This window comes from Eretmochelys imbricata, chromosome 6 (genome assembly GCF_965152235.1).
Source record: "Eretmochelys imbricata isolate rEreImb1 chromosome 6, rEreImb1.hap1, whole genome shotgun sequence".
Lineage (NCBI taxonomy): Eukaryota > Metazoa > Chordata > Testudines > Cheloniidae > Eretmochelys > Eretmochelys imbricata.
Window position 1 is genome coordinate 95,151,237 of NC_135577.1, and position 25,474 is coordinate 95,176,710.

The window sequence follows — 25,474 nt, forward strand, 5'->3', positions numbered from 1 at the left end:
GCACACCATGAAACAGCTGATCAGGAGGTGTGGGGAGGAAGGGGGAGGCACTGATTGGCGGGGCTGCCGGGAGGCGCTGGGAACGGGTTGGTGGCGGGGAGCTGATGCGGGACTGCTGACGTATTACTGTGGCTCTTTGGCAATGTACACTGGTAAATTCTGGCTCCTTCTCAGGCTCAGGTTGGCCACCCCCTTCATATAGTGTAAAAACGAGTAGGTTGTCCTTGTTGGTTGCCCTAATTGTCAGTCTGAAACAGACCAGTAGTAGATCTATGGAGAGAATTCTACCTCTGAGCAGAAAACTCATCATTAGAATGTCCCTCATAACTATGAATATTTTCCTGTTCTGCCCTGTTACCTCATAACCATTTAGCTCCTTGTGTCTACCGACCCTTCTGTGAAAATGGAAGCTGATTGTTTGTAGGTGGGAGAGGGGAGACCTGATGCTGATAGTTGGTAGCTGGGCAATATGGCTTAGCTTTCAGTTAATAGATGTACTAGACCCAGGAGTCCGAAGAATAGAATGAAATTATTTTTATACAGAATTTAATAATTCAGTACATCTCAATATATTTCAGATACGCTAGCTGCCACCCATCACCATAACATCTGAACACCTTCCACATGAAATCACTAATAGCAGCTAAGTTCCTAGATAAGAAGATTTTATATTTTTCAATCTTATGTTCTCCATTTAAAATGAGATTGTCTGATACTGTTTTCCAAATTCTCTCACTAATAAAGATCTTAATTTACTGTCAGTGAATTTACATACATTATGTCCCTTTATGGCTTACATGCTAGATAAAATAATACCTATTAAAAGATACTTTTCTAAATTCCAAAAACCATTGCAGGGATTTTTAGCCCCAAGACTGACTCTCATTTAAGTCAATGAATGTCAAGTGACTACTAAAAGCCTTTGTAATGTTTTTAAAATGTACCCCTTATTTCTCCTGATTGGCATAATAGACACAGTTTATCCTTCAGGGACTTTACCAGAAGTGACAAAATTGGAGTAAGTTCAAAAATACAGATCTCAGGATCTAAAAATTTATGATATCATGACATTTCATAGAATATTAGGGTTGGAAGAGACCTCAGGAGGTCATCTAGTCCAATCCTCTGCTCAAAGCAGGACCAACACCAATTAAATCATCCCAGCCCAGGCTTTGTCAAGCCGGGCCTTTAAAACCTCTAAGGATGGAGATTTCAGTTAGTAATCAATCAATACAAAACTTTCAATTCATAGATTGCAAATTTCTACTTAGATGTAGACTCCTTGACAGAAGGACTGTGTCTTCATTAAAAGAAAAGGAGTACTAGTGGCACCTTAGAGACTAACCAATTTATTTGAGCATAAGCTTTCATGAGCTACAATAAATAAATAAATTGGTTAGTCTCTAAGATGCCACTAGTACTCCTTTTCTTTTTGCGAATACAGACTAACACGGCTGCTACTCTGAAATGTGTCTTCATTCTTTAGCAAGAAACCATGCACACATAAAACACTATATACAGATGATTAATAATTGCACTGATACTTTCCATACATAGAATTATGGTTTGAAAGACAAATCTGCATTTCTACTCTTTAATTCTTAAAAGGTTAATTGTAGTTATAGTTCAGCAGAAGTACAGCAGTAGTAGAAGGTACCATCTCAGATAACAAGGTACCTCAGGAGTCCAGTTTTAGGTCAAAAATATTATGGAGCTGGGCGTGATGCTTTTGGTCTGAGAAATGGGAGAAGCAGTAGATCTCTAAACACGCCCAAGAACCATTCCCCAGAGCAACGATAGCAGCCTTTGAGAATGTCAGATCTATATTTGCACAAAGATGTGTCACTGTAATAGGTGTTAACCATAGGAGCAAAAAAAGGGGGAAGAGAAGGAGAAAACCAGATAATGAAAGCAAGGGCAATGGCACAGACTCAGTTGCCAAAAGAAGGAGAATAAGACAGGTGAAAACTCTGCAAGGTCAAAACACTGTTCAAAGGGGTTTAGAAAATGGATATCAGAGTTGGGTCAGAGTGACTATTTCAGTGATATTCAGACTGAGGCTCGCAAGCCGCAAGTGCCTCTTCAATGTGCATCCTGTGGCTTTTTACAGCACATATTAAAACACTGTGTGATTTAATTATTAACCAATCTAATTTATTAACTAATCAGGATGCTTTTACTATGTTAACAATTGTAGCTGATAAAATAATACTTGGTCAGTCATTTTGCTGCGAGAATAATAGAAATACACACACACACACACAGCTGGATTTAGGGGCAGATGACCCCAGCGACCACCTGGGGTGCCGGGCTTGGGGAATGCCGGGCACAGGGTGCTGTTTTTGTTGTTAGCGACAAAAGGAAAAATAGAACATTTGAAGTAAAATGTTTTATGTATTCTGTACGTGCATTCATTTTTCACTAACCCCCGAAAATGTTCTGGACCTTTGTAGAATCTCATGGAACCTTCCAGACTTTTTGAGAACCACATTTTCCTTGAACCTCCTAGAATGTTGTCAGCCATGCCCTCATGAATATATAAGGCACTCAATATTCTAAACCTTTTTTTATTGTGTAATTGTGAAAGTGTATTTGTGTTTTAAGACTTAAAGAATGTAAGTAGTGACTAATGAAGGACATTTTTAATGAGACATCAGAGATATCTAATGAACCCCTATCTACGCAACAATATAAAAGAAATACTGTTACTTCTTTTGGCATGTGCAATACATAATGTTTGATTACTTTCTAACACTGTGGAACACAGACTTTTGCTGTCCCTAATACAGTCTGTTTTCCCCCAAAGAAGCCTTCAGGAGCTCAGTATAGGAAGCGAAAAACTCAGTTGCAATCTAGTTTGCAGCAAGGGGAAAATATCTGAAACAGAACAACATAGACCAGCTTTAGGCAGTAGCGATCATCCCAGTGCAGAAAAAACTGAGGAGTGAAGCGTAAATGATGGAATTCCTATTATTAAGGAATTAGCAGATTTTCCTGATGATAAAGAATGGAAATGTAAAGAAAGTGATGGAGAATCGTCCATCGTCCTGGTGGCATAAAGGAGAGTGATGATAGGGAAGAATTGGCTCACATGAAAAGGAGAGAAATGACAAAGAAAAATCTGGTTTACATGAAAAGGAGAGAAATGATGAAGAATCAGCCACACATGATGACAGAAACAACAATGAGAAAAACTGCACACCACAAATTGATACATCAGATCCTGCTTTATGGCCAGTGATCCTAAACTCTGCCAATATTAATCATACAATTTTGAACAAGACAGGCAAAATCGAGAATATGACGTTTCCAGTAAATGAGCAGAAGCGACTCTTCTCAAAGTCACACTGCAAAAGAGTGCTCAAGAAGAGTGAGATACAGAATGGGCATTGGCTAGTTTACTCAAAAGCAACCGACAAACTGATCTATTTTTTTGTAAAATATTTGACAAGAATGCAAATTATGGCTTGTGCTTTCTGGGTACAAATGCTGGCATAACTTAGCTGATGCTCTGAAGCAACATGAAAAGTCACTTGGCCATTTTACAGCCCAATCCAAATGGACATGAGTCAAGTCCACGCTCAAGCTGAATAAATGCAAAGATGCAGAAAAACAGTACATTATCCAGTGTAGAAACTGAGCATTGGAGGAACGTGTTCAAGCATCTGTTCTGAATTACCTTTTTCCTTGCAAAGAATAATTTGGCTTTCTGGGGCTCGTCTGATACATTGTTCACTGAACATAAAGGTCATTTCCTTGGTTTTGTAGAGCTCCTTGGGAAATATGACAATATCATGTGTAAGCACCTACGTCAACTAGTTTGTAAAGAAGCTATGGACCATTACTGCAGCAAAACAATTCAAAATGAATTGATTAACCTTATGGCAAGGAAAGTGCTTAACAACATATTGATGCAGCTCAGCAAAGCAAAGTACTACGCTGTAATAATGGACTGCACTCCTGACAGTAGTCAAAAACGTCATTTACAGTAAGATTTGTTGACAAGGATGGGTGTATCCAAGTAAGGGAACACTTGATCTGTTTCCAGTCTGGACAACTCTACTGGAAAAGGCCTACCAGAACTGTTTATGAACATTTTGAACGAGAAAAAAATAAAGCTTCAGGATTTCCATGGCCAAGGCTACCACAATGGCACAAACATGAAAGGAAGAAACAGTGGCGTCCACGCAAGGATGCTTGCCTTGAATCCAAGAGCTTTTTTTATGCCTTGTGGCTGCTATTCCCTCAACCTAGTTGTGTCAGATGCAGTGTCCTCTTCTTTAGATTCAGTATTTCTCTTCAGAGTACTGCAAAGGATATATGTCTTGTTTTCAGCATCAACTATCAGGTGGAAGATATCACAGTCAATGTCACAAACCTGACTATGAAGCCACTAAGAGAGAGCTGCATTGAAAACATGAGGTCAAGGTAAATCTGACCATGAAGCCACTGCTGAGAGAGCTGCATTGACAACATAAGGTCAGTGAGGTACCATGTGACTGTTGTTTATGACGCCCTGATGGAACTGGCACAGTTGAGTAGAGGCCAGAATCTGACACGAGACACAAAGCCCGGTAAACCAGATCGCTGACTTCAAATTTCTGCTCTCAATTGTGGTTTGGCATGATATCCCGTTCCAAGTCAATGTTGTAAGTAAGGCATTACACACTCAGTAGATGGACATTGCGACCACTGCTACTTTGATTAGAAGTTGACTTGATTTCATTGTGGCCTACAGAGACAATGGATTTGAACATGCCATCACAGCTGCCAAAGAAATGACAGAAAACTTAGGAGTTGAGCCTGACTTTAAAAAAAAAAAAACTCATTCATCGTAAGAGGAAACAGCTTGGTTACAAGGTCAGAGATATGGTGATAGGAAGTGTGGCAGAGCTCCGACCTTGTCCCCGTGGGTCCTGTGCTTCCAGGAGGTTTATGCTAGCATCAGAGGCTCACTTGGACCCTCCACATAGCCCCTCTCTCTCTAATGCCAGGGTTACAGTCTTTTCATCATAAGCCAGCAAGGAGGTTGGTGAGAGAACTCCCACAGCCTCTGTTGTCCCTACAGGCTTATTCCAGAACAGTTTAGCCTCCTGTCCTGACAGGGGCCTGTCTTCCCCTCCCAGGAGGTGTTTCTGTAGTGGTGGGCTGGGGAGAACCCAGGCCCGCCCTCTACTCTAGGTTCCGGCCCAGGAACCCTAATGGCAGCAACTGTTGGCAGCCGACCTTTCGACATTTCCCTGGGCCACTTCCCTACCGCTCTCCCGCTTCTCTCTGTTAACGCCTTCTTCACCCTTACTTTGCGTTTCCCTTTCCAGTGGCTTGAGGGTGTCTTCATTACCCAGCCCTTCAGTCACACTTCCTCTCCTCTGGCTCCCTGGCTCTCCTTGGCCTGACCGGAGTGAGCCCTTTTATAGTATCAGAGGGGCCTTAATTAGAGTCAGGTGTTCACATTAGCTTAACAGCCTCACCTGATTCTTTGCAGGCTAACTGGAGTCATGTGTCCACCCTAGCCTGGAGAAGCCCTGCTCTGGTCAGTCAGGGAACAGAAAACTGTTTATCCAGTGGCCTTCTACTATCTGCCTTCTACTACTCTGCTGTACCCAACTGGCCTGCGTCTATCACAGAAGCTTGGACGAAAAATTCAAGGAGGAGGTTTTTTGGTTGCTCATTGACACTGCTCAAGTGTCCATCAAAGAAAGGTCTGGATAAATGAAGCACCACGAAAAGACCTAGAGGATTTTGTATGACCTTAGTAAGCAGGAAAACACTTGAACAGTTGTACGGACCTTCACCAGACTCTGACACATGGAGAATGTTCAGATGTCAATGATGAAAACCTCTGTGTTGAACTGGACAACAGCAATCACATTTTGCAATACAGGAAGCACTCTCCACTTCAAGTTCTCCTATTTTGTCATGATGCAGAGCCGGAGAACACTTTTCCTAATGTGCGGATACTTTGAGGATTCTGCTCACGCTGCTGGTCATAGTCACAAGAGGTGAGCGCAGCTTTTTGAAGCTCAGGCTCATAAAAACATATTCAACTGACGATGGCCAATGAAAAAACTGACATTGTTTGCTATTCTATTGCTTGAAAATGGCATTGGCCAGTCTTTGGATCTCTAATGCTGTGCTTCAGTTTGGGAGAGCAAAAGGTGAGAAGAGCAACTTTTTGAACTGAAGGATAGGGTTAACATTCTAAGGCTGTCACCTTCTGTAACACTATTTAATACTGGTCCACCCAATGTTGGTGCACAGTTCAATTTCTTCATGTTAGAACATTTCAGTTATTCTTAAAATTAAAAAAAGTTTCTATAAACAATTATTTTTATTTGCTTACATAGGGCATAACTTACAGATCCTAGCGTACAAATTTATCATCTTATGAGACAGGGATAAATCATGCGTGCAAATCATGTATCAAAGTCGTGAAATGGGCTACAAATGCAATAAAAAATAAGGTATTCAAAAGTTTAACAAATGGAGGGGAGGGGGGCCACCATCTGTTCTAGGGCCAGCCCTGTATATACATAAAAATAGTAAATGAAACAATGAATTCACATTACTGTGACTCTTTTGTGTAACGTTGACCACTAATATGGCTCCTGAACCACTAAGGTCTGAGTATCACTGGAAATATTTGTTTTGGAGATTTACATCACCACCTAACCTAGGCCATCACCAATCACAACACATGGGAAACCACTTATAAAGAAAAAGGTTACCTCTATGTGCATTGCAAGTTGTGCTTTCTCCTTGTCCTTGTGCTCTATGCATTGCTTCAGCTCCTCTACCTCTGACATGACAGCACTATGATTCAGCTTTGCTCTTAACTCCAGGATCTGTTTCTCCAACTCTTGCTTCTCCCGCTCAGACCTTTCAACAACTACGAGATAGTGTGAGCCATTTGTGAACAAACAGAATTGATACGCCAAGTGAAAGCACTAAAATCTAGAAATTAAATTTCTCATTCCTATCTTTGCAGTACTATTTTCTTCTTCCCATATAAATTATGGGGTATTAATGGGAACATATGAATATCCCACAGCTATTGATTTTATCAGTATACAACTGGAAGATACTAAAAGTTAAAAGTATGATTTCATAGCTAGGGAAATATTAGCCTTCTATTCACTGCAGCCAAGCCATTTCATGTTCTCTTCGTCCTTTGTAGGCAGTTTTCATATAGGAGTGAAAAAAACATGGATGAAATGGGAGTTTTACCACTGACTTCAACAGAGTCAAAATTTAACCACATTAAGGCTCAGTCGCAAGATCTGGATGCTATACCATTAGTGAAGAGTACTCTATAAAAAATTGTCAGGATGTATCACTTTTTACTATATCTAGGTAAGTATGTGAAGTTTCCATTCTTATCCAGAACTTGTAAGGTAAATTTCTTTCTAAAAATTGCAGTAATTATATCAGCTGTTCCTCAGCTGACAATCAAGGTTCTTCGGTTTATAGCTCAATAGAAATTCAGAAAACCTCAGTCCCTAACCCTTTGCATGACTCTCTGTTCTATCCCCAGACTACTTACTGTTGAAACATTTGCTTAAAGCTCTATTCCTCTTTTTGGTAAAATTGCTCCAGGACAGGTTTTGTTTCTTTCTTTGCATTTTTTACAGAAACATTTTATAGCATACTTATTATAATTGCAAAACAAGTGGTGGAAAGGAATTTTAAATGTGCAATATAAGGCTCTCATACTATTGTCACAAATAAGTTCAATTTTAAGCAAAATGGTCACCTTATCAGGTGGTTCAAAAATGGCTAACAATTCACCCTCTTCTGAAAAAACAAAGTATTTGATACAGGACTATAGAGTCTTCAGTTTTCTGAGGAAGGGAAGATTTTTATAAAACACGGAATCACAATTCCATTTTAACGACCATGAGACTCTGTCTGGATGTAAGAGGAATTAAGCAGCTGTAATATGAAGTTACAAAAATAGAAAGTAGGACTTAAGCAAGCTGATGAAAGATTCATTGGGATATTGAACCTAGACTAGATACCACCTAAATCACACAGAAGTGTGTCACTATAAATGATAGACCATAGTGATTCCAGAAGATATTGACTTTTTTAAAAACACACAAGTCAAGATGCATTTAGAGAGCTCAAGTACAGATCAATTTGTAATTTTTTATCCAAAAATACTTGAGACATTATAGCCTACTATGCAATTACCTCTTGAGATTTTAAATGTATTTTTTAAATTCTCAATACCATGACCTATTTTCACATTTGTAAGGTGTCACAAATACAAGCATTAACTGAATGTGATTGAGACTATATTCTCTACTTCTCCCTAGAATAAGTTGTCATTTCTGAAGGATAATTTGGAGGTTTAACAGGCAGTTTAGCAACCTTCTTAATTAAGGAAAAATCTACACAGGCAGGTGAATCTTGCACTGTGCTGCAATGTGGCAAGAGTTAATCTCATGATAGGTAGAAATACCAACATTTCAGAAAAATACTATCAAAATTTTTACAGTAAATCTTTTGATACTATAAAAAGGGTTCAAAATTTCTCTTCAATGAAGAAACCATTGATGCTGCTCAGCTGAATAATCCTATACATTTTGGATTTTTAAAAAAATAACCAGTATGAAGATAATGTATTTCAGTCTTCTCATAACTTTTGTTTCTCTTAACTACTTAGCTACCAACATCTGACACCAATACTAACAAAAGTTAATTGAGCCAAGATGATAACTAGCTGTATTAGTTCAACCAACAGAGGATCTAGATTACAACTCAAAAGACAGAGATCATTCTCTTGCAAAGTCATAAATTTATGTCCCGAAAAACAGGAAAAGGCTGTACCTGATCTAATTCTCCTGTTGTCCTCTTGCTCATCATGGCAGCTTTGGCGGTGCAGGGCAACCTGTGAAACTTGATGCTGCAAATCCATGCGGTCCGCTTCCGCTCTCAGTAATTGGGAATGGAGATCCTCAATCTAACAAATAGACAAGTACCAAACATTTAATAAAACAAAACAAAAATGCAAACAATTCAATTCTACCAAACACCATAAACATTAAAAGACTTGATATAGTCTTGATATTCTTTAGCAGATCCCTTAGTGCTCAGAGAGGGCAAGCATAAACTAAATGAAAGTTCATTCCTAGATATGGTCAGAAAGGGATGACCAAAATACTAGGTGAGCTAGTATAAATCATTACATTGCCAGTTGCAAGGAAAGGTTTTAATCTAAACCAAGCCATGTTCTAATCATTTTCACATCCTGTAATTGGCTTATTTTATCTCTATATCTGATTCTGGGTGGGGGGAAAATAAAGATTGCAGTCATCAGGAGTGTGATATGTACAAATCAATACTTCTTTAGTATAAGAGGATTCTGCAGCTCGCTTTCATTTTCTTTCTGAATATATTGTATGTCACATATTAACAATACTGTACAATATTAACAATACAAAGAACATTTGATAGAGCACCATTAATGTGTATGTTAAAACAAGGCAAGCACAGAACCAGAATTAAAGCAAAAAAAATTCTTCTTAATCCACCTCACTGTGCCTAGGTATTTCAGCATGTATGAGACATAACGTCTTCTGAGGTACCTACACACAATGGGGTGAATTCAAAATAAAACAGCATTTTCAACTCAGAAATCTGTACTGTTAACAAATTCAAACAATGAATGCTAGTGGAACTGAGTCCCAAGTCCCCCTCAACCAATTTCATCTTTTTTTCTAGCTCTCCAAAAAAAAAGAGAAAAAGCACTGAGTAAATAGGGAGAGTTTCTGATGCTATAAAGTATTAGAGGGGTAGCTGTGTTAGTCTGTATCCACAGAAACAACGAGGAGTCTGGTGGCACCTTAAAGACTAAAAGATTTATTTGCGCATAAGCTTTCGTGGGTTAAAAAAACCACTTCTTCAAATGCACGGATTGAAAATTGCAGATACAGGCATAAATATATATTGGCACATGAAGAGAGGGCGTTACCTTACAAGTGGAGAACCAGTGTTGAAAGCCAATTCAATCAGGGTGGATGTGGTCCACTCCAAATAATTGAGGAGGAGGTATCAATACCAAGAGAAGGAAAATTGCTTTTGTAGTGAGCCAGCCACTCCCAGTCCCTATTCAAGCCCAAATTAATGTTGTTAAGTTTGCAAATGAATTGTAGCTCTGCAGTTTCTCTTTGAAGTCTGTTTTTGAAGTTTTTTTGTTGAAGAATAGCTACTTTTAAATCTGTTATTGAATGTCCAGGGAGATTGAAGTGTTCTCCTACTGGCTTTTATATGTTACCATTCCTGATGTCTGATTTGTGTCCATTTATCCTTTTAGGTAGAGGACTGTCCAATTTGGCCAATGTACGTGGCAGAGGGGCATTGCTGGCAAATGATGACATATATCACATTAGTAGAAGTGCAGGTGAATGAGCCCCTAATGGTATGGCTGGGTCCTATGATGGTGTCGCTAGAGTAGATATGGGGACAGAAAAGGCAACAGGATTTCTTACAGGGATTGGTTCCTGGGTTAGTGTTTCTTTGGTATGGTGTATGGTTGCCGGTGAGTATTTGCTTCATGTTGGCGGTCTGTCTGTAAGTGAAGATTGGCCTGCCTCCCAAGGCCTGTGAGAGAGGGGGATCTTTTTCCAGTATAGTTTGTAGATCGCTGATGATGCGCTTGAGAGGTTTTAGCCAGGAGCTGTACGTGATGACAAGTGGTGTTCTGTTGTTTTCCTTGTTGGGCCGGTCCTGTAGTAGATGACTTCTGGGTACCTGTCTCGCTCTGTCAATCTGTTTCCTCACTTCCCCAGGTGGGTATTGTAGTTTTAAGAATGCTTGATAGAGATCTTGTAGGTGTTTGTCTGAGGGATTGGAGCAAATCCGGTCATATCTTAGAGCTTGGCTGTAGAGGATGGATTGTGTGATGTGTCCTGGATGGAAGCTGGAGGCATGTATAGCGGTCAGTAGGTTTCTGATATAGGGTGGTGTTTACGTGACCATCACTTATTTGAACTGTAGTGTCCAGAAAGTGGATCTCTTGTATGGACTGGTCCAGGCTGAAGTTGATGGTGGGGTGGAAATTGTTGAAATCATGGTGGAACTCTTCAAGGGCCTCCTTCCTGTGGGTCCATATGATGATGTAGATGTCATCAATGTAGCACAAGTAGAGGAGGGGCGCTTGGGGATGAGAGCTGAGGAAGCGTTGTTCTAAGGCAGCCATAAAAATGTTGGCATACTGTGCGGCCGTGCAGGTACCCATAGCAGTACCGCTGACTTGAAGGTATAAATTGTCCCCAATCTGAAATGGTTCTGGGTGAGGACACGAAAGCTTATGCCCAAATAAATCTGTTAGTCTTTAAGGCGCCACCGGACTCCTCGTTGTTTCTGATGTTATACTGGATTCCCGGGTCTTTCAGATTCAACAGTTTCAGTGTGCCTTGTTCAGGCCCAAATATAGACAGTTTGCATAGTACTTTTACTATATTTCTATTGTAGCAAGTGTTTCTATACCACTCTGATGTCTGGAGTCACTGACTATCAACAATACTATGTACCACATATCACAGAACAGTTACAAATACACAATATGCAAAAACACACTATGAAATGCAGCTAGAACAGTGCATGTGTTTATCCAATGTAAACTCAACTAATTTGAAAAGTTGGAGGATAAAAAGTACACACACACAAAAGTGTGTTTGAGACACTAATGCATTTAGAGACACTTACAAATGCAAATGCCTACATTATGTATTATATATATTTCTTCATCCCCCAGCTGGATGTCTGCAACAAATGAAGCTCTCGGGAACAGTTTGTCTTCTTGATCCAGTCTATTTTTACAGCACACACATGAAGGAGCTTTGGTAGATATCAACATGACACAATGCCATTGAAGGAATGGCTTTAGTGACTATTTTTAATGCTGAGAAGCTCCCATTTTTTATATGATCTTATGTAGATCAGTCTAGTAGGCATTGCTTTGTACATTTCCTTCCTTGCTCTCCCAAACAAAATGTTGTTATTAGAGTAACTGACAGCAAGATTAAAGAGAGAGGCTTGAGCCTAGCTTAATATGAAAGGAGGAGGATTTTCATGGCATGAAAGTTGTTACCTGATGCAGAAGAGCTTCTCGACTGCCTTCTGACTGATCTAACTTCCTCTGGGACCGCTTCAACTCCTGCTCAAGCTTATAATTTGATTAAGGATGAAGAAACAAAGTTACGCATTCATCCTGGTACTAAAATATTTTAACTATTTAAAACTAACAACTTATATTTAAAAAATAAAATAAAAATAATTTCTTATACCTCTAACCCTGAACATGTAAAGCAAACTGTAATATAAGATGCTACAAACATATCTACAATTATTAAAATAAATTTATAAATTTATCATGCATCATGTAATCATTTACCTCTGTACTACCAACAGTGGCTACAAAATGGCATATGCATTCCCAAACCAAAACAGCATTAAAATGGAAGTTAAAACTCAGAGCACGTATCGCTAATTTAGGGTAAATTGCCTTACAAAGATGATGCAATTGTCCAAAAAAATAAGCATTAAAAACTCAGGAAATTCAAAATAAAAGATTGTTTAAAAGACATCCAAACATGTTAAAATATGAAAATGCACAGGTAAGGCACTCAAACCACTTCAGTTCTGCCTTTCAGCCATACCACACAATAACTATGGAATAATGACTGATATATAACAGAACTTGGTCCGAGATAATATGATACTCATTTTTAAAGAAAGGCCAGGCTTGGGAGGATGGGTTCCATTTTTTTCTCCTCATGTTGTCATTAAACTGTTTTGTTACCTTGACTGTGCAATTCCATGCTATCTGGTAGATAACAAGAGAACGCTGAATTGTTTTTAGTCAAGCTTTAAAAACAAGTATTGCTCCAGGGCCAAGAAGAAATGTGTAACATTTTAGACTGAAAGGTAATAGACTGATAGTGTGATATGATCTGAAAATGACTTTTAAAAATGAAAATTCTTGTTGCTGCATGCTTCATTTGTAAAAACTTTAAAGACTGAATCTAGTTGATGCTTCACCTGATGGCCTACTGACAGTGCTCTGCAGGGTTCTGAGGGAAACCTGGGTTTAAATTACTCTTGTAATTCTGCTCCTAATGTTTCAAATACAGAAGAGAAAAAAAAATAATAGCCTGAAAATTTAAATTTAAGTGTCCAGACTTCTATGCAATTAAAATATCTACTGTAAATAGGACGATAGGAAGTGGAAGCCAGCGCTTTATGGGCACTACCAGAAATCATTATCAAATGGATGTTCAATTTCCATCAGTATTAATGCATTTAATCGTCTGTGTATGGTTCAGTTAATTCATCCCTGCAACTACTCTATTGAGACCCTCTCTGGGGACAAAGTTATTTTTGGATAGAGAACACTGTATTTGCATAAATGGCAGCAGGGAGGGCGGCACAGAAAGGTTAATCAGAGAAGCTGATAAATAGGCAACAAGCCTGGTATCAATGGCAGAGCAGAGTAGGTAGGAGAATGTGAAACAATAAATGCGTGGATATAGCAGGGAAGAGCAAAACTTTGAAGGCATTGACAACAAATCTGAACTTTATGCAGTGGAGAAAGGGTAGCCAGTGGAGAGATACAAAAAGGGGCGGCATGGTCAAAACTACTAGCAAGGAAGCTAATCTTAGAACAGCATTTCTATGGACTATAGGAGAGTTATATGGGCGTCAGAGAGGCCAGGAAGAGGAGATTATAATAATTAAAATGGGAAAAAATCCAGATGAGAGAGTGAGCTGCAAGGATGTAAAGAATATGTTAGATCTTAGAGATGCCGTGAAGTAGGAAGCAATAACTTTCCACATGGTTTAGCTGTGTGGGGCAAGGTGAAGGGAAGTGTCAAAGTAATCCCTAAGCTACAGCCTTGACTGACTGGGAGGTTACTGGTTTTGTCAACAATGACAAAAAAGGGTAGAAGTGAGGGCTTTGGAGGGAAGATAAGGAGTTCAGTTTTGGCTGTTTGCAGTGTATGGTGCTAAAAAGTACCTTGCCATTTTAAAAACTAAAAACACAGGGTTTCACGCTGTTAATTCCTCTTACAAGACGTGGCCTTAAACAAAACATAAGAAACTGGACATTCTAGACCAGTGTTTTTCAATGACAGTCTGTGAACCGGCACCGGTCCCTGAGATCTCCCTGACATAGGTTAGGAAGGCAGCAAGCCAGTCCTTGGTAACAAATGAGTTGAGAAACATTGTTCTAGACCACAAGCAGTTGGAAACCATCAAAACAGAAAAAGATTACAAACTGTTTTTAAAAAAATAATTAAAAAAGAGAAAATTAAATTCTTACTTTGCTCTTTTCATTTTCAGATTTCAAAAGTTTATTTTGCATCAGTCCTTCCATTTCATCAGCTTTAGCATCTCGTTTCCTTAAAGCCTTAGAGGGGGAAAATATTGTGAACTTTATTACAGCAGAGTTACCGAATCCTCATTTATAAAATCTGCTGAACTATCAAATAAAATATCACCTGGTACATGTATTAAGAAAAAAAATATGTTTAAGTATTTTGTCTATGCTTAATATTTCTAAACAAAAACAATATAATCTCTCTTGCTGGGAGAGATTTATTTTTTCCTCTCTCTCTCACACAGCTGTGCCAAATATTTATGAGTGCAGAGACCAGATTAACCTTGGCATTCTTCTAATCTATAAACTTCCAGACTCCAAAGTTTGACCCTGGCCTTTCGTGCATGGAAAAAGAATAGAAGCATGGTTCTCCTGCAAATATTAAGACTTTCTTTGACATGGAAAATCTACTACCCCACCAAAATATGCTGATAGTAGCAAGAACTATGTACCTGCATTAATTATGACCAGTACTAAGGAAAACATTATTAGATACCAAAGCTGAACCTGAATCATGGCAAGATACCCAATTCTATCTATAACTGGGCAGATGCCTGCATTTTATTCTATCAAATACAGACCCAGCCACAATGTTCCACATATTCATTACTTCAAAGGTTGATAATTTCAACTTGTACCTTGGAATGAAGACACCCAATCTAAAGCTCTACCTCCTACAAAATCCAAAGATACAGTAGCTATTCTGCTTAGTAACAGTTTACCACAAACATCTGCTTTCTGAATTCATTGTGGAACTAATGAAAAGGTCATTTCAAGGTCTCTATCTTCATATTCAAAGCCTTTCTAAGGTGACCATGAACTCCTACAATAGCTGTGTACAACCAGAACAATGAAACTGATGACCACCAGTAGAACGCTTGAGCGTGTGGAAAGAAAATTTTCACAGCAGCTGGATCTAGACTATGAAACTCGTTCCAACAAGATAGAAGAATTATCACACACTTTACCACTTTAAGAGTTCATTTCTTCAACTTAGTTTTCCCTCAAAAAGTTCTTCATTCACACAAAAAAGCCCATTCACACAATGACAAATAAAAACAATTCTGAGAGTTAATCAAGCTATTTATTTTACTGGCTGAGAAAAGGAGACTAAGTTTGTTGTATTTAAATTAAAAAGATACTTAGGTACAATGGAGACCGGATCAGTGTTGACAAATACTGAGCAGTATATCAATTCAAAAAATATGTTCATGCAATCTACTTAAGAGTTCAAATCCACACAAGAGTTAGGTGTTCAAAGCTAAGGTTTCCGCAGCAGCTATAACCCAACTCCCTTGTGAATGTGCATTACTTCAGACTGTATATGCTGTTACACACACAAATACAGACATGCATGAGTGCACACACAGCAAGACATAATTATTATAGCTTCAGTATCTACAACTATGGTGTCACAGGGTCGATGGCTCCTTTAAAGGTGAGTCCCAGCAGAGGCTACCCATGACAAGTTAATTTAAGGGGAACAAGCCTATCTAGGTATCTAACTGAATAACAAGCACCTCAGCCTGAAAATGACCATCAGGCTCAGCTATGGACTCATAGACTATCAGAGTTGGAAGGGACCTCAGAAGATCATCTAGTCCAACCCAATTCTTCAACCCAATCCCGGCTCAAAGGAGGCACAATCCCCAATTTTTTTTTGCCCCAGATCCCTAAATGACCCCCTCAAGGATTGAACTCACAACCCTGCGTTTAGAAGGGCAATGCTCAAACCACTGAGCTATCCCTCCCCCCACAGGGAAGTGTTCACAGAGAGAGTAGCTCTCCTACTAGAGAGGAGCTCCCAGAGAATCACAAGCCCTGAGGAGGAGGGCTGTGCAATCCCTGAGTCCTAGGACAGAGACTTTATTTTAAGTTTATTTGTATTTAATAAAGTAGAATCCCAGCAGGGGAATTCTTGTTGAACCTCAGTGGAGTTCTTAAGGAGCCCTGAAAGAAGGGAAACGGAGGGAAAGAGGAAGGGAGTACCTGCAAGGCTCCTCCCCACCCTAGGCAAGCCGGGGTCACTAGAGGGGAAGCATACCCTGTAACATATGGATTTATTTATATTTACAGAGTTTGGTCAAATATAACATTGCAACAATATAGCTTTTGCATTTTATATTTTCAAAAAGCAAAGGTTAAATTACACACAGTGAGATTCAGAAGGTATTAAAAATCCATCCTAGGGAAAAGATACAATATAAGTGTAAAGTATTATTAGAAATAGTATCAATTATTACAAAAGTTTTAAAGAAACAGTCTTTATTTTCTATTGTACATAAAGGGTTTGTTTCCTGATCATGTTTCAAGTGCATTCTGAATCTTGCATCGCTGTGTTCATTTTAATGTTCAATCACTGAACTGTGGGTATGTTTTTTGTATTTTTTAAAAATAAAAATTAAATACTAAAAGCTATGTTAATGGAGAAGTCAACATGAGAGAGGAGCAGAGGTTGCAACTCCCTCCCCAGAGGCTACTCGGAACACTACCAACAACTCCCTAATTTTCATTGCAGAAAACTGAAAAGTTTTAAGGGCAAACTCTTGCCTTTTCAGAGACAAGTATGTGTGTGTGCGCGCATATGTGTATGTTTGGTTTGTTTCTAAAAGAGAAACTTAAGTTTTCCTGTGGGGAGTTTCACTATAAAAAGGGACAACTGTTTTTCCTAGAACATTCAAAATATGGTTGTGTGTGTCATTGAACTCAGTCTACCCATTGGTTATAGTCCAAAACTTCCTCCTCTCCATTTCCTCTGAAAGTAAAATGACAAGAAACTAGATATGTTGTTTGTAGTGTTATTGTAGCTGTGGTGTCCCAGTATATCAGAGACAAAGTGGGTGAGGTAATATCTTTTCACGGACTAACTTTCATTAATGGAAGAGATAAGCTTTCAAGCTGCACAGAGCTCTTCTTCAGGTCTGGAAAAAGTAATCAGAGTGTCACAGCTAAATACAAGGTGGGACAGATAGTTAAGCATAAGACATCAGATACTAAAACTGATAGAAAAATATAATTGACTGATCTACAAGAGAACTAGGATCCTGAAAATTATGCTACTGTAAAGCCTTAGATATTGTGCAATTCAAGGCATTTCATAAAAATGCAGTTTATATGGATAACACTCATTTATATGATACTATTTATTTGCATACTGATCCCACAAACTCATAGTAAGTACAAAACAAAGCAAAAGCAAAATAGGAGTTTATGTATTATTTTTCCCTTTAGAGTTTGTTTTTACTTTAAAGTGGTTAAGATATAAAGCAATGTGTGCCCTGATCTGATATGCATGTTGTCTTTAAAATCCTTTAAATTACAGCAACAGCTTAGAGCCTTAATGCAAGGCCCCTGGGGCATATTTAAATATTTAATGACAGTTTTTCTCTAAATTTGCATATTTCCATTATAAACAACTCAAATTGTTGAATATTACACTAATATAAACATGAGGTTGATGAACTGAAATCTCACATTTACATATTCTCTAAAAATACTTTTCTTCTAATTTTGTTTTAAATTACAATTTTAAAAAATTAATTTCCAGATCGACCACTTTCAGATAACTGCTTCAAATGCTGCCATAATGATGTATCTGCACATAGACTTTGAAGACAAAAGGCTAAGTTAATGCAATGTAAGTATTCAAATGTTAAGAAATGTCTCAGCTAAAGCTGAATATGTAAACTTCATTCTGCCCCTATGTCTCAATTACTTAATACAGTTTTGCTTAATTACCTATGTAGCATTTTGTTGTGTCCCCACAACTGTCACTTATTCTATTTTCATAATCATCCAACATTTATCTTTATTGACTTTCCCTTTGTATAAAGTTCTCTTCCCTCTAAAATAATGCAAATTAATTTGCCAGTACACATGTACTATATCAGCAGTACTAAAATTATGATCCCAGATAAATGGTATTTTAAAGTCCTGATTGGTTGTATACCAATGAGAAGTATACTGTAATAATTTATAAATATATAAAACACCTTTCATCCAAAAAAATGTTCAAACTGAGACTCACTTTTCCAGTGGCGTAAGGCTCCCATTTCTAATCCTGCATGATCACAAGATATCAAATATTAAACCTGTCGCTAGTAAAAAACTGAATATTGGCTGTCTTAGAAAGGCAAAGGGGAGAAAGTCTATATTTGGAGAAAGAAGGAAACATTTTTATCACAGGTTGATTAAAAAAAGATGGCAGCTGTTTGAAACTCAGGTTTGATGTAGAATTATTGTAGTGCTTGAGGAGATGAAATAGTGGACTATGTGCAATCAGGTGTATAATAAGTGCGGTTTATCATACAGCTATCTCCACGTAAATGTTATATTTTATATGTAACTTATTTGCACACCCAAACCCATTATCTTTTTCTAGTAAAACTCTCACTGATACCCAGAGAGAGCACAGGGATAAGAGGGTAGAGCGAAGATCACCCAGGCATAGACTGGGCTGTTCTAAGGCCTGTTGTGTGTACAGAGGAATAGCGAAGATTCTCAGTGAACAGACATCAGTGCGGTTACAGGAGGGTTGAGACTGAACTGAAAGGACTGGCTGCAACACCTGTATTTCTTGTCCAAAATGAACAATGTTAGAAACATCTGTGTGTAAACATGCATGGCCTAAATTTTCAGAAGTGATTACTGATTTTGGGTGTCTTGATTTTTGAATCTCCAACTTGAAATATCTTAAGGAGACTTGATTTTCAGAAACTGATGAGCACCCACCTCAGGGCAGGGGGAGGAAATCAGATCTCTAAGGTATGTCAAATTGTGTACTCAAAATTCTTTTATCACTTTTGAAAATTTAGGGAAAGTGTTTTACAAGACTGCAGGTGCCTGAAATGGTGGTTGTGATGTCTTTTTAACTTTGTGAGGAAATAGGGACTATCAGGGGACTATATCTGTCCTTCAAGAGAACACACTCAGTTATCGAATAGATCTTTCCTACCTTTAACTCTGAGCCTATGGTATGAGATCAGAATCACAGTAAAACAACCATGCATGTCAGTATACATCATAGATACTATTTACACTAGTGCACACATTTTGCCACACGTATTCATATCCAAATTCCGTCCTCTGCAACCCCACTGATGTCACCCACCCTCCCACCCTACATATTGCCTGGGGACTCTGCTTGGTAGATCAATTAGCTATACTGATATGACTTGCTCTGAATCAAGTCTTAAATCAATAATTGTTTGCTCCTTTGCTGTAAACCAGTGTTTCTTCACCCTGCATTGTCACCAAGCTAGCTGGCTTATTAGAGCTCCAAAATAACTCCCCATTATACTCTTCCAACATCCAGGGTTCTATTAGATCTCATATATCTGTCATCTTCCCAGCTATCTTTACTGAATCCACCACAGATTCCAGGAACAGACAGCCCTTCCAGTACAAAACATCCATTTCCCAGCCGCTTCCAAGAGCGGAGAGCCCTTCCGGCAGGAAACAACCCTTCCAACCCTGTTTTAGTTCTCCTTGGGCCACACTATTATTTCCCAATTTAAGGAATCTCTCCTGATCCATAAATATTTTTTTAGCTTTTGGGACCCACCCACTCTGATTATTGTGGACTGCAGCCAATCGCCTGAAACACTATTTTCCTCACTATACCTTTGGTGTGAAATCCTGGCCTCATCCAAGCCAATGGAAAAATTACAATGGACTTCAATTGAGCCTGGTTTTCATTCTTAAAACTTTTCCTTTTACATTTTGACTTTAAAAAGGTAACTTGAAAGAGAGGGAAAAAACTGGGATTGTGTTAAACCCCTTCCCCCTTTCCTCCAAATGATATATACAAAATCTTGGAAGTTATGTTTTTGGTTTTTAATCAAAATAGATTGGTGTATTTTCCTGTTTTAAAAAATATATATTAAAAATTCAGATGCTGGAATAAAGTTATGATGACTGGAAAACTAAGGAAATTATGCCATAACAAGGATCAAAGGACTGAAATTGAAGTTTAATCAGCTACTGTAAAACTGTGTGAGTATTAACATCAATTCCACTGACTAATGAATCACTGGACAAATACCTTTGTTAAAGGTTCAACATCCCAAGCCTTTCAACTGAAAGTGCAGAAGTTCACTACACACATGCTCTATGACTCCCCTCTTCCCACCTTGCCCCAAAGAGGTTCTCCAGCAAAACTAGGGAAGAACAGAGCTGACATTCCTGGTATTAAGGTTTCCAAAAAAAAAAAAAAAAGCTTAAAAAAGAAAAGCTCTGACATCATCTTTATATAGTATAAAGAACAAAGGCCCAACATTTTAAAATCTTTTTAAGGTAATCTTCAAAATTTGACCCTTTTCTGACTAATTCAAGGGGGGAAATCCCTCCTTTTTAGTTATATCCATTACTGTGCATTTTGAATATTTGTCTGCTTACTTCCTACCATCACTAACCCCAAATCAGCTTCATCTGTGTTAGCAACATTAGAAGTTGGTGTATGCAGCCTGATGCCTGTCAACACTGTATCAATTATCAGTAGTCTGCTGAAAACATGTCTGCTCACAGGAAGTCTACACTAGGGCTCCCAACACTGCTAATGCCAGGAACACTGATCTGGGGTTAGAGAGTGGATAGTATGTGTCTTTACGTCAGCAGTGCACCTTAATCCACAGAAGACAACCTAGAAATCAATATGCCATCTCAATTTACCAAAACGTACTGTGATAAATGAAGGGGTGTAGCCCCCTTTTATGGGCACCTAGCCGCCAGTTAGCTATAAGAAAAGGAGTATTGTGGCACCTTAGAGACTAACAAATGTATTTGAGCATAATCTTTCGTGAGCTACAGCTCTGAATGCATCCGATGAAGTGAGCTGTAGCTCACGAAAGCTTATGCTCCAATAAATTGGTTAGTCTCTAAGGTGCCACAAGTACTCCTTTTCTTTTTGCGAATACAGACTAACACAGCTGCTGCTCTGAAACCAGTTAGCTATAAAGTCCTTGTTGGTGGCTGTTCTCTGCTTGCTTTACCTGTAAAGGGGTAAAAAAGTCCCCAGGTAAAGGGAGTGGGCACCTGACCAAAAGAGCCAATGGGAAGGCTAGAACTTTTTAAAATGGGGGGAAAAAAATCTTCCCTTTTGTGTCTGTTGTGTTCTCTGGGAAAGAGGGGAATAGGGGGCAGCTATGCTATGAGAAGCTTTAAGTCAGGTATGATCATAAATCATCAGATCATACCTAGAACTACTTATTTGGAACTTATTTGGAATGTTTAGAAAGATGCAATTAGGTTTATTTCTGTTTATTTTGAAGGATTTATTTTTAAAAACAAACTATATGTCTCAAGATCCAAGCATTTAAGGCTAAAGATGAATACTCAGATTGTTCATCTAAAAAGCTATACAAAGATTTTTTAAAGATGTGATTTTATAATCTTCAGCAACACACTAATGAAATATTTTTAAAGCAAAATTTAAAGTAAGGTCCTGTAGACTAACATATTCTGAGTAAATATTACAGTAATGCACAACTGTTTTGGTCAGTAAATTCAGAAACTGACAGTATATACCTGACTGTTAGCAAATGCCTGTTAAATGGCTTCATTATCACTTGAATGGCTCTTTAACAGTTTCAATGTTGTGCTAATAGGTCTGGCAGGCAGGAAGGCTTTTTTATTTTTAAGAACTAGATTCCCCTCTGGAGGAAGCCTCACCAGGCTGCAGCAGCCAGCTGTGTTTGAAGATTGCAGGAAGGGTCAGAACAAGGATAGGAAGAGGCGGGTGGGTGGACACTAAGACCCAGGGTGCCCCAAATTTTCAGGTGCCCTACGCAGCTGCGTATGCTGCATATGCCTAAGGATGGCCTTATGTCTCAGTTTACTCTCATAACAGTTGTTGGGGCACCTGATGCACTGGATGAGTTACACCATACGTTGTGATAGGCATGTGTAGGACCCATGGATCTTAAAAGGTGTATTTTGGGGGGGAGGGTGAGTATGGATCATCATAGCAATGGAGATATGACTGAAGATTTTGCATCTGTTGTTATGGCAGGAGCTGGTATCACTTTGAGTTGGTGTGCTCTTATCTGTGGAGAGCTTGCTTCTGATGGTGAGGTTGTGGGGGTTGCTTGAAGCCAGAAGAGGGGTTTGGGAAAGATTTTTTTAAGGTTGTGGTCTTCATCAAGCATGAGTTGTAATTGTTTGAGGATACCTCATACGGGTTCTAGTGTGGGGTGGTAGGTGACAACTAGTGGTGTACAATCACTAGGGATTCTTTTCCCCCTCTATTGAAGCAGATTCTTCCAGTTATTTGGGTGGCCCATTCCATGATGCAATTTACTTTTCTGATGGTGAGTCCTTGTTTAGTGAAGGAAGTTTTAAGTGTGGTTAGGTATGTATCCCAGACTTTCTCTACTTAGCAAATTCTATGGTATCTGAGTGCCTGGCTGTAGATAACAGATTTATTAGTGTGGCTGGGCTGATTACTGGATCTCTGAAGGTAATACATGGGTTTCTTTTGTATAGTCATTTGTAGGTTCCATTGTTGAAGCTGATCATGGTGTCCAGTTGATGCTGGTATAAGAGTGTTCTAGAAAGAATCTGATGGATAGGCAGTGGTTGTTGATATAGTGGTGGAAATCTCTGAGGTAGTTTATGTCATCTGTCCAGAAGAAGAAAATATCATTGATGTGCCTCCTGTATATTGCTGGTTTTGTGTGCATTCTTCCAGAAGTTCTTCCTTGAGGTGGCATGAAGAGAGTGTCATACTGGGGAGCCATCCTAATATCCACGGCTCTTCCCATGGCTTGGACAAGTATTTGTTGTAAAATGTAAAGTTGTGGTGGGTGACAAGGAGATGGATGAATTTTGAGGACTATGATGGTGTCTGTATTGTCTGTTGCTTCAATCACTACCTGGTGGCTGAATTTCAGGGGCTGAATAGAAATCTTTTTGGTGGTGCAGAGATTGTGGTGAATGTAATGTTGGTTGAGGATTTCACAATCTTTATTTTTTTTTTGCGCTGACGCAACCGATGTAATGATCCAATGTGTGGTTTTGTCCACTGGAGATGTCCAGGCAGATGATTCTTTTTTCTTATATAACTGTTGGTGGAGATGTGATAGTTGTGGTTGGTGACATTTTTCTTGTGAAAGAATTCCTTGAGGCAGAGTTGGTGGAATTAGTTTAGAAAGTTCTTATAAATCATCTATCGGAACCCAATTTGAGAAGAGATTATCACAATGAGTAGGTAAACCACTTATCATTTGGGCCAAATAAAATACTCTGTTATAACTCAGAATATTTACTTAAATTTAAAGCTAGGTGAGAAAAAAAGATGTCTGGAATAACCAAAAGAGTATTACAATTATTTACAAGTTTCAGAGTAACAGCCGTGTTAGTCTGTATTCGCAAAAAGAACAGGAGTACTTGTGGCACCTTAGAGACTAACCAATTTATTTGAGCATGAGCTTTCGTGAGCTACAGCTCACTTCATCGGATGCATACCATGGAAACTGCAGCAGACTTTATATATACACAGAGAATATGAAACAATACCTCCTCCCACCCCACTGTCCTGCTGGTAATAGCTTATCTAAAGTGATCATCAGGTTGGGCCATTTCCAGCACAAATCCAGGTTTTCTCACCCTCCACCCCCCCACACAAATTCACTCTCCTGCTGGTGATAGCCCAAATGGCCCAACTTGATTATCATGCACATTGTGTAAAGAGTTGTCACTTTGGATGGGCTATCACCAGCAGGAGAGTGAATTTGTGTGGGGGGGTGGAGGGTGAGAAAACCTGGATTTGTGCTGGAAATGGCCCAACCTGATGATCACTTTAGATAAGCTATTACCAGCAGGACAGTGGGGTGGGAGGAGGTATTGTTTCATATTCTCTGTGTATATATAAAGTCTGCTGCAGTTTCCATGGTATGCATCCGATGAAGTGAGCGGTAGCTCACGAAAGCTCATGCTCAAATAAATTGGTTAGTCTCTAAGGTGCCACAAGTACTCCTGTTCCTTTTGCAAATTATTTACAAGGGACTGAAGAAAATCAACCATGCAAGTTGCTACCAAATGAATATGCCATTGTGCCTCCTACGCCACTGCACTTATTAGAAGAACAGAGAAGACTCTGACCATTGCCCCAAAACTGTACTCCTGGCTTTGTGGTACAAAAACATGCCTCTATCTCTAGCCTGGGCTAGAATAGGTAGCAAAAAATGGTTACTACCCTTTTGAAACGATTGTGCTTCAAGATGTGTTGCTCATGTCCATTCCATGCCAGGTGTGTGTACGCTGAATGCACTGCTGCCAGAGATTTTTCCCTTAGTAGTATCCATTGGGCTGGCTCTAGCACCCTCTGGAGCTGCATGTGTATGCACCGGTATAAGGGGCACTGTCGAACCCACATCTTCTCAGTTCCTTTTTGCCAGAAACTCTGACAGAGGGGTAAGAGAGTGGGTCATGGAATGAATGTGAGCAAGATATCTCAAAGAATAGTAACAAAAGGTTAGTAATCATTTTTTCCTTCAAGTGCTTGCTCATGTCCAGTCCATCCTAGGTGATCCACAATCAATACCCCAGGAGCTGGGCTTGCACTTCATGGATGTGCTGACTGCAACACTGCTCTCCCAAAACTGGCATCGTCTTGGGCCTGTTGGGTAATGGTGTAGTGGGATACGAAGGTATGAACAGACGACCAGGCTGTGGCTCTGCAGATGTCCTGGATGGGTATCTGCACAAGAAACACTGATGATGATGCCTGTGCTCTTGTGGAATGAGTGGTCACGATGGCCAGAGACGGGATGCTTGCCTGCTCGTAGCAAGCCCAAATATAGGCGGTTATCCAGGATGAGATTCTTTGGGTTGACACAGGTATCTCTCTCATCCTTTCTGCTATAGCTACAAAAGAGTTGTGTGGATTTGTGGAAGGGCTTAGTCTTCTCAATATAAAAGGTGAGGGCTTGCCTAACATCCAACATATGAAGCAGTTGTTCCTCAGAGCTTTTTTGAGGTTTTGAGAAGAAGACAGGCTGAAAGATGACTTGGTTGTTATGGAATTGTGACACCACCTTTGGCAGGAAGGGCTCAGTTGGACCCTTGTCCTTGAAGAACACCGGATAAGCT

At 39.2% G+C, this 25,474-nt stretch overlaps 1 protein-coding gene across 1 annotated transcript in view; it reads right to left on the bottom strand.

Moving 5' to 3' along the window:
• CEP128 (centrosomal protein 128) overlaps positions 1-25,474 on the bottom strand; it is a 441,360-nt gene that overhangs the window by 356,047 nt on the left and 59,839 nt on the right. The window contains exons 9-12 of the mRNA XM_077819212.1: positions 14,330-14,416; positions 12,098-12,172; positions 8,833-8,965; positions 6,729-6,889 (exon numbers count right to left, since the gene is read on the bottom strand). Coding sequence (XP_077675338.1) covers positions 6,729-6,889; positions 8,833-8,965; positions 12,098-12,172; positions 14,330-14,416 — 456 coding nt within the window. The remainder of the gene's footprint in view (positions 1-6,728; positions 6,890-8,832; positions 8,966-12,097; positions 12,173-14,329; positions 14,417-25,474) is intronic.